The 10,618-nt window shown below is 35.5% G+C and overlaps 1 protein-coding gene and 1 non-coding gene across 2 annotated transcripts; one reads left to right on the top strand and one right to left on the bottom strand.

Moving 5' to 3' along the window:
* The first annotated feature begins 3,671 nt into the window (after nucleotides 1-3,671).
* TRNAN-GUU (transfer RNA asparagine (anticodon GUU)) lies at nucleotides 3,672-3,745 on the top strand. The gene has a single exon. It is a non-coding gene; the product is annotated as a tRNA-Asn (tRNA).
* Nucleotides 3,746-4,807: 1,062 nt separating this feature from the next.
* LOC147517208 (uncharacterized) lies at nucleotides 4,808-5,224 on the bottom strand. Its single transcript, XM_086593518.1, has one exon. It carries the CDS (start codon nucleotides 5,222-5,224, stop codon nucleotides 4,808-4,810), a length of 417 nt encoding a protein of 138 aa, XP_086449644.1.
* Between the last annotated feature and the right edge of the window lie 5,394 nt (nucleotides 5,225-10,618).

The following is a 10,618-nucleotide window of genomic DNA, read 5'->3' as shown; positions in this document are numbered from 1 at the left end:
GGGTTTGGGCGCGGCCTGTTGGGTCCGAACCATTACCTTAGTCATGAGCCCATGAGCCATGCACATTGACCTTAGCCATGAACCATGGTTATGACACTGAACCTGTTGAACATGGAAACGACAGTTTGACTTTGACAATGATGTGTTGACTTTAACCGTTGACTTTGACGTTGACTGTTGACTATTGACCGTTGACCGTTGACTGTGGAATGTTGACTTTTTTCCAGTTTTTCATATATTTAAGAATATTGACAAATATAATAATAAAATATTGTCGAAAATTATATAACGTTGTTTGTCATTATCTAATTAAGATTTGACGTGAGTAGTGTGTAAATCATAGATATATTGGGCTTTGATTGTGGACTATTGGCTGTTTAATTGTGTTACGTTTTTATATATTAAATTGTATAGACAAATCCAATGCTAAAATGTTGTGGAAGCTTGTATAAATTTGGTTGTCATTATCTAATTAAGATTTGACGTTGATATTGTGACATTATATAATATGTTGGGATATATATATATTAAATGCAATAGTTTTGGAGACATAAATGTATAAACGCTCCATTATTTTATATGTGAGATACTACTATGAAGTAGTATAGTATGTGTGGATATTTTCCCACGGGATTATGGCTTAGTGCAATAATATATTGACACGTGACAGAACGAAAGTAGTTATGAGATATAATTGAGATATTTCTAAATATTGTGGCTTAGTGCAATAAGGTAATTGACTTGCACGTGATATAGTGGAATGATTATGAGTCATAAATGTATGACATTTGAATAAATTACGTAACGAAAATCCTAGAACCTGACTACCACAACTCATGTGATTTGCCCTGTGTAGGCGTATGTGATATGATTGGCCCTTGTGTAGGGTGTATATATATGAGATGTTGATTGACCCATGTGTTGGGCAATCGTAGCCGAATAGTGGCTTGATTATTCCGTTCGCAAAATAGAACGAGACGCGCGATATTTTATGCCGAATAGTGGCAGTACTTACATAATGGCTTCCGTGTGAGGGTTACCTGGTGTGCGGCATCCCGCTCAGGGTAGTTACGCACGGAGTGATACATTATGTAAGGGGAGGCATGTGGATGTACATGTTCGGCGTTGGGTAGCGATTGTGGTAGCCAGGGAAACTAGGTAAGATATAGATATGACGTGATTTTAGGGACACACAAAGAAAGTCTTAATTAATATAATTATGGTAATATGTGGGTTATTGATGTATCTTTAGAGAGATGATTGTATATGGATTTGCAGAAGTGTGGGTCAAACTAATTACTTGGGTAGAGATGACCCACTCTGTAATTGAGCATGAAATGCGGTACGTATATATTATGCTGGGTTGGTTATTTGTTAGATGTTAGAACCTAAGGCGCCTCGATGGAGGAACTACATGCCTTATTTATTATGCGTATAGTTTGTTGTAATAGTTGTTAGAAGTTAAGGCGCCTCAGTGGAGGAACTACCTGCCTTACCTATTGTAGTTAAGAATGTCGTATTAGTTGTTGGGAGTTAAGGCACCTCGGTGGAGGAACTAACTGCCTTATGGGTTGTATTTGTATATGTATAAATATATGTTGTATTTTAGAGCTACTCACACTAGCATTTTTTATAATGTTGACCCGATTTGCATGTTTGCTTATCGGGTGTGTTCATTAAATGAACACAGTTGATAAGTCTTGACAGGTTTAGTGTTGAAGAAGATTGGTTGCTGCTTGTGGTTTGAGTTAGCGTCGCATTTCAAGATAGGCTTTGTTTTCCTTTGAGGTGATGTAGATTTTCCGTTGAGATAAGGTTATTTGCATTTTCATTTGTTAATTTTTGTAATGAAGAGGACTTTTGTTTAAGTTAAAAATATTATTGGTTTTTAATTATCCGCATATTTAAAACTGTTTATGGGTTTTTGGAAGTGGAGAGTGCGTCACACCTTGGAGATCGAAGAGTCGGGAACAAATAATGTTTTTCCGAATTCTGTCGAAATTCGGGGTGTGACAACAACTCATAGCTTTTAATGTCTTTTTCAGGTTACAGAGCAATTTATACCACTTATCATAAAGCTGCGTCTTAGCACCAAAAGGAGTCTTATTTACATTTATTATGAAGACTCAAAGATGCTATGAAAAAGTGTTAAAAAAGTCAAAGTCAAAGTCAAAGTTAAAGGTCAAGGACTCCAAACCAGAGAGTTGAAAGTCAAGTCCTTAACTCAGAAGACCAGAGATAAATGTCATTGAGACAAAAGAAGGTTTTCTCTAAAACCTATTTTGATAAAAAAGAAATAAAAAAGCAAAAGGAAAAAACAAAAAGGAAAAACATAAAGCAAACTTGATGAGGTGTCTCAAATGTAGAGGGAGAGGGCAAATCAGTCTTTTGTAAAAGTAGAGGTATAAAAACTCAAAAGTAGGATGAGATAATGCATATAGAATTATTCTAGTGTCATGTAGGATTTTATTTTCAAGTCATTTTACATTCAAATTATTTACTTTTTTTCTTCATTTTCAATCTAGTTATTTCTTCAAGTTTTTGTTTTTCATTCAATCAACTAGTCTTTTCTAATGTTCTTCATTCAACTAGAGTTAGCAAAACAAGTCCTAAAGCTAAGAACCTTACCTTTTCTCCTTTAAGACTCCCTTTTATCCAAGTTCTAAACAATTTATGGTGAGCCTCTCATTCAATATCTTTTAAAGACTAACTACTACACAATAACTTTACCACCCACCCAAGCTTCTCCATTAATGTCTCCATCCCAAGCTTAAGAAACACTAATACACATTCTTCTTAGTCATTATACATGTTTATTACTTGTAACTTTTCAAAATATTGAACACCCACTATCATTTTACACATATTAAAGTGTTACTTTTAATGATTTCAAACAAAATTGGTGCTTAATTAGTTGGGGAAGATGAACTCAAGGTTTAGGGTTTAATTATCAATTAGTGATGTGGGCCGTTAGATGTAAGTAATTAGATATGGACATGTGTCACGTACATATATCCTCTAGTTTAAATTGGGTATTGCAACACCAATATGTCATTTTGGTAATTTTTCAACGAAAAAGGTATTCAAGACATTTCAACTGCCTTGACCACAAGATAACGGTCAAAATGTGTTGACTGAGACGGCGAGTGAGTCCGAGGGGGGGGCTTATACAAGGAAGCGTGAAGATATTGTATTTGCAAAATGATAATTTTCATTATATTCAAAAAACTTCCCTTGTATACATTTTATATTTTTATGTTATGTTAACTTTGAGCACAAATTTTTTTTTTGAATGAGCATGCCTAAGGCAAACTATTCTTTTTTTTTTGCTAAGTAAGTTAAGAATTCTATTAAAGGAAAGTATTATACAAGTACATTAACAGGACATCACTCCCCCTAATCTACTTGGTTCAAGCAAATCGCGTAAAGGTTTGGTAAACTATTCACTGATACTTTCAACTAATAAATGTTAGAATTTGCCTAAAAATTGGTAGTACTGTTGATAGCCAAAAATTCTAATAGGTAGCAATTTCCCAAGGAATACAAATTAAGAGGGAGGGAAGATAAATGGCAAAAATGATACCAATCAGTATCCCTATTAAGCTATTAGCACTTAATTAAATCCTTTAAACAGAAAGTTTTTACATTAGCAAATGGCCATTAAAACAACTGCTGGAATAACTCACTTGGTTAGAGCGTGTGGCTGTTAACCAGAAGGTCGAAGGTTCAAGCCCTTCTTCTAGCGGTTTACTTTGATTTCCTAACCTTTTTTTACAAAAAAAATATTTTCCTCCTCTAACATGTGACCTATCTATGATGACATTACGGTTAACATCTTACCATATGTTCTTGGAAGTTGTTTGTTGGTGACTTGGTGCATCAGGAAACCACAATCCTCTCAACTCTGTAGAAACAGGCATGATATTTAATTTGCATCCTGTTGTTGTTGTTCTTAATGATTCTAATTAATGTGGTGTCCATATATATTTATATATTGACCAATAGGTACATAAGATACTCTGGTTTAGGATGTTTGGAAACATCAAAGGAAGAGAAATGTATGCAGTAATGAAAAAAATGCAGGACACACTACAGCAATGGTAGTTTTATCTTATTTACTCATAATTATTGAAGAGTGTGATTAGGGATTATACAAGTTAGTACAGACAATATATGTAGAACCCTTCATCGAAACAAAGTTGCAAACCACTCAAGTATAATTTATTTGATAAGAAATTGGTCCCCAGGCATATTTTCAAGTGAAAATCACTCTCAAAACCAGCAATTTTTTTTAATCAATTTTTGAGTGAAAATAACCTTTAAGGACAAATGGCCCGGATTTGAAATATATATTTTCTGATTTTACCATTTATGTTGTTTTGCTATAAACAAAGAGTGTTCATATATACTTTATGTTGATATTCATTGTTCATACCCAAATAGGTTAACGTACCTCATATAATATATTGATGTATGAAAAATGATTGTTCATAGCTCATATTGAGGTATAAACAACAAGTGTTCATATTCCAATAGGTGTTCTTACTCATCATACATTATGTTGAGGTAATAGATATGAACAATGATTATTTATAGCTTATGCTAATGTATGAACAATGATTGTTCATACTCCAAATAGGTATAAACAATGATTGTTCATACTCCAATAAGTGTTCTTATTGATCATACATTATGTTAAGGTATGAACATTGATTGTTCATACCCCAAATAGATATGAACAATGATTGTTTTTTTTTTTTTTTTTTGGAAAAAGCTAGGGGTTAAGGATGCCCCAACCTTTATTTGATCATGATCTCAAGTACAACTTACCCTCTTCATCCTCTTTGACCAAAACATGCAGTCTTTGGTCTAAAGGGGGAATGAAATACAAAACACTATCATCTATAGAATCACTAAGCTTAGATAAATAATCTGCAGCCTGATTCCCTTCTCTGTAAACATGTTCAAAGTCCACCAATTCAAACTCAACAATAATGCGCTTTATCTGTGCTAAGCTATTCCTCTCCGTCCAAGGTGGCTCCTCCTTCAAGTTCAGAATACGTACAGCCCTCATGGAGTCAGATTGTACATGCAGTCGCTTTACTCCCAACTGGACAGCTCCTTGTAGGCCTCTCATGACTCCTAGCAGTTCCTGTCGAAGCACTGAAAGAGATGTTGACGATCCAGTAAACCCAAAGAGGACCCTGCCATCTGTGTTTCTCATTAGCCCACCATACCATGCCTCTCATTCATAGCTCATGTTGAGGTATAAACAGTGATTGCTCATACTCCAATAGGTGTTGTTACTGATCATACATTATGTTGAGGTATGAACAGTGATTGTTCATACCCCAACAGTGATTGTTTATACCCCAATAGTGATTGTTTATACCTCAAATAGGTTCATATGAACAATGAGTGTTCATAGCTCATGTTAAGGTATGAACAGTGATTGTTCATACCCCAAATAGGTATGAACAATTATTGACTATATACACCGAGTCGTTTCGGTTGGGCCGGGCTATTTATTATTTCATACCAGGGGTATACTTGACATTTCATCTACCCGAGCCATTTTTAATTTTGCGTCAAGGGTATACTTGACCTTTCATCTACCCGGTCCTTATGAGTGATTAAAAAAAAAAGTGTCCTCTAGAGTTACTTTTTCCTTTGATCTGTCCTGGAGAGTCACTCCCTGTTTATTTTATTAAGGAAATCGATCTATTATATATATAGGGGGGGCTAAACGAACTCAATCTATTGTACGTGACTTAAGTCTAACGCCAAATCCTAACTGTCTAATCGTGAACTATCAAATGCATGGGATATGTTCAAACTATTAAACTAATTATAAGTAGGGGTATTTTCATCGTTCAAAACTTCCTTTTATGCAATTACAAAAAAAAAAAACACACGATCACTTCTTCCTCCCAATTCCATAGCGTGCCTCTTCTCTAGAGCAAAAGAAGGAAGAACACTAACTCCATTTTCTTAATACGATGCCAATGTCTGCTCCAACATCTCTTACTCATTTTCTTCGTCGCCACCAAGTCTTCATTCCCCCAAAAGTTCGTGCTTTACTTATAACTAAAAAATACCAAATCAAATGTGAGTTTTTTTTTAAAGATTTTAGTACAACTAGACTAGATTAGTGGCGTTTGAAATTAGAATTCCTTAGGAACTTGTAGACTTGCAATCAAATTGGTTCTATGTTTCATATAGAAAAAAACTATTTTGTTGGTTCACAATGCAACCACGTTTTTCCGCCTTAAAATTTGTTTTCACGTTGATTTTTTTTTATTATGCTTTCAATTTAGTTTATTCAATTTTATTTTCTAAATGCATCTCAAGCGTGCTTAATTGAATTACATATTGAATTTATATTTTGTCGTCCGACATTTTTATTGTAACTGAAGTTTAAGTTTTTTTTTTTTTTTTTTTTTTTAAGTGGAAATTTTATTGAAACTGATAAGGAATTTTACAAATATTTAGGACAAGCGTGCAACAAGCTGCGCCGCAAGTCCTTTCTGAATAGCAAATCATATTCTTCTAAAAACAAACTCGTTAGAACCAGTGCTGTCATAACGTTACTGTCCATAACTTTCTGAAGTCTTTTGAGAAGCTCAACAGACTGTTGTTCCAAAAAACCGAAAGTGTTGAAACTAAACGGAATGAAACAATGCTGGTTAGCAGTGCAAGCTTCCTCATACTTCTCCATCTTCTCTGTCGCTGCTCTTTTAGCTGTTTCTCCCACCTCAAAGACTCCATTCCCAAGCCCTACCAACGGAGAGGCTCCAGTTACATCAACACATGCATGTCTCCCCTCAGACCAACTGTAGATCAATACATCCACAGGCCGAAGTGTAGATCTTTCCTCATTCGGAACAGTGAGAAAATTCACGAGAGCCTCCTTCTTCACTTGTACCCCATCCCTTCAAAATGCATCACATAAAATATCTCTGACATGATCATGTCGATATTTGAAACCTAGAAAATGTCGACAGTGTGTTGCATGGTCCTCGAAAGCATCTAGTCTACTCTTTTTGCAAACAGGGCACATACCACTATCAGAGTACAAAAGAATCATGAGACTGTATCGGAGAATAGAACGATACTCCACCGGCGACATACGCTATCCAAGTCCCTCCATCGGAATAACAAGTAGGAAATCCATTAAGTGTTCTGACTGCAAGTATCCAATGACTGCTTTCTGACGAGCAGATAACTCAAACTCCCTCTCAAGACCAGCAACAATCTTATCGTAATGATTGTACTTTTCATTATTGATTTGTTCAGAATGGACGAGGAAGTGGGTGGACTTCTCTCAGGGTGAAGAAGTGGAGGAAATGATCCTGTATAATGATGGAGTAGTTCCCGATAATGAATTTCCTTATTTATCCGTTGAAACTCTAAATGAAGTGTTAGAGAAATTTGTTGTACCAAAGTGGGGATGAGTTATCAAAGTCTAGAGGAAGCAAAATCATATTATTTGGAGTATGGTAAACAAAGTGGTTTCTCAGCTCGTGTTCGTAGTGCTCAAAAAAGATCCAGAGACTGTAATGATGATTAGGTGACAGTTGTGATATGGTTTGTGCTCGAGAAGGAAAGCGTGACAAGGTAGAAGACAACTTGGAGAGTAAAGTGAAAAGAAGAAGTACTTCAACAATTAGATGTGAATGCAAAGCACGAACGAGAGTAGTCAAGCAAGATGATAAGTCATGGATGGTGAAATATTTTGATGATACCCACAACCACAAGATGGCCAGTCACTCCTAACAAGAGGATGAAATTCAGAATAGTGAAAATTATGCCTAAAGAGACTAAGATTTTGGTAGAGAAGTTTGATGATTTAAACTTACCCATAGGAATAATTCTTGCACTTCTTAGTGGAGAGGTGATGGTAGAGATTGTTACATTCATAATCACTTGAACTCCAAATGGAAGAAGTACAAAATACCGAAGGAAAATGATGCAAGCACAACTTATGCGTATTTTCAAAAAAAAAAAAATAGAAGACCCGCCCCCATTTTTTTTTATGTCGTAGTGTGATACCACAGGTAGGGGGTGAACCTTTTTTGGGCGTGGAAGGGTGATCACATGCTCAGTACCAGCACTTTAGAGATGTTGTTTGTTTCGATACCACTTACAGGAAAAATCAATATGAGATGCCATTTGGGCCCTTCACTGGAATTAATCAATATCTTCAATCTATTCAATTTGGTTGTGCTTTAATTTGCTCCTTGATGAGATAGAATAAAGTTTTTGTGGTTGTTCAAGACGTGGCTTGGGGCTATGGGTGGGCGTCACCTAATTTCTATAATTACATATCAAGATTGACCTATGACAGCAGGTGTTGCCAAAGTATTTCCTAATACATAACATCGGTTTTGTCTTTGGCACTGATAACTAAAATTTCTTATACTAGTGAAAACAGTAATGAGAAGAGATGAAACAGTAGATTATCAAGATATGAAACTCTCTAAATCATGTGATAAAGAGGAGAGTAGTCATATTCGTATCACTCTAGTCGTACACTACTTGGATGCAAGTCTATATTAGAAATATGCTTTACTAGTGAAAGTCAAAACAGTAGATTTAAGGGTGAAAAATAGTGAATTTAAATGATGAATGAAGATATTAGAAGGGGTTTAATCCGCCACGCGATTCGATTGACTATTAGTTAGTATCGAATCGCTTGTTTTAATCTCTAGTAAACACTAAGTCCTCTCGGATCGATGTTTCACTAGCATGAGAGTTTAGCTCCACCACAAATTTCTTTGGTGGTGGCTCTAAACTCTAGTTCTCCGTTATGAGCTATATCTCTAGACACTCACAACAAAGAACTTGACGTTCTTGATACAAAATAATACTAAACTAATGATTAATCATCCTCACATAGCTTCATAAACCTCCTTTAATGGAGGTTTAGCCTTATATCATTAGAATCATATTAACTAAACAATTAATATAAGACATAATTGAAAAGGAAATAAATTAATTGAAGAACTAAAACTTTGATTGATGGGAATTAATGGTGGCTACAATCTAAATTATTCTAACCCTAAACTAAAACTAAAACTAATTATAACTAAGAGGTTGAGAGAGAAGAAGAGGATTATAGTGTTTAGCCTTAACCCTCTTTATATAGGAGAGGGTAGGGTTACATTTTTGTGAAAGGGTAAAAAAGGGGGACTTTGGGCATCTAATGTGAGCCCAAAGTCCATTAGGTTAAGTCTAAAGAGGCCACAACTGTTGTAAATTACTTCTGTGACCTTTTTATCCACTTTTACAGCTCTGATTGGGGCAAGACCGGATCCATTGGAAAGTTGGTTCCATGTCGGTTGTTTTGATCGTGTATACCTAGTTGTTTATAAAGGTAAAATGGGAGTAAGTTAACACTCGCCCCTAGATCTAGAAGAGCAGTTGTGGTCAAAGTATCGCCTAAGGTGCATTGTACAGTGGGACGACCAGGGTCTTTGTACTTAACAATTTCGTTGTGCTTAGATAAAGAGGGAAACTATTCTGTTAAGAAGGCTTCTTTAGGTATGTTTGTTTTCCTCTTTGTAGTGCACAAATCTTGAAGAAACTTAGCGTGTTTTGGAAGATGTTTTATGGCATCGAGAAAAGGTAGGTTTATAGTTAAAGTTTTAAAAACTTCCCTAATCTCGTCAAAATTATCATCCTTCTTTACCATGGCTAGTCTCTGGGGAAACGGGGGTTTTTCCCTATATTTAGCATAAGGGTCAATAGGAGTATTGCCCTTTTCTTTAAATGTTGTCGATTTCCCCTTAGGTTGTGGTTTAACTGGTACTTCTACAGTGGTAGGATCTTCAGTTTCAACTATGGTATCTAGTAAGGTTCCTTTATCTTTATTAGTTTGTGGGGAATCCTCAGGCATTATTACTTTGTTGTCAACCACTTTCCCTGAACAGAGAGTAGTTATGGCCTTTAATTCTCCTTGTATTAAATTTTCATTACTAGGATTACTGGTTAATTCAAAGGCTGTGTTAGTTAATTTTGGATTAGGTACGGGTTGACCTGGAAACACTCCTTTTTGTTGGATTTTTTCTTGGGATAATTGTTGGATTGATTGTTGGATGGCTAGTAATATCTGTTGTTGAGTTTGCATGTATGCATCAAATCTATCAGATTGGGAAGGTTGAGTTGCCACGGGTTATGAAACAAGAACTATCTCACGTTGATTATTAATGGGTGGAATTTGATAGTTGTTATTTACCGAGACTAAACTTCTATTATTATTATTATTATTACCTTGCCCTTGTCCTTACCTTGGTTGATATTGATTGTAGTTATTGGTGGGCCTAACGTTTTGATTATTAAAACCTGGAGGTGTTCCTTGATGGTGATTATTACGCAAACTAAAATTAGGGTTTTGTCTCCAAGGTGCGTTAGGTATATTAAAAGAGCAGAGATCTTCTAGCTGTGGTGGTGGTTGTTGTTCATAGGCAAAAGGACAATAATGATTGGAATGCTCAAGACTAAAATAGAAATTACAGTGAGGAGAGTTTATATTCATGACAGGAATGGGTTTCGCTTCTTGTTTATTTACAGAAAGGGCATCTACCTTACAAGTAAGAGATTATATTAAAGTTCTAAG

Source organism: Coptis chinensis, chromosome 2 (assembly GCF_015680905.1).
Source record: "Coptis chinensis isolate HL-2020 chromosome 2, ASM1568090v1, whole genome shotgun sequence".
Classification (NCBI taxonomy): domain Eukaryota; kingdom Viridiplantae; phylum Streptophyta; class Magnoliopsida; order Ranunculales; family Ranunculaceae; genus Coptis; species Coptis chinensis.
This window is presented reverse-complemented; position numbering and strand designations above follow the sequence as displayed.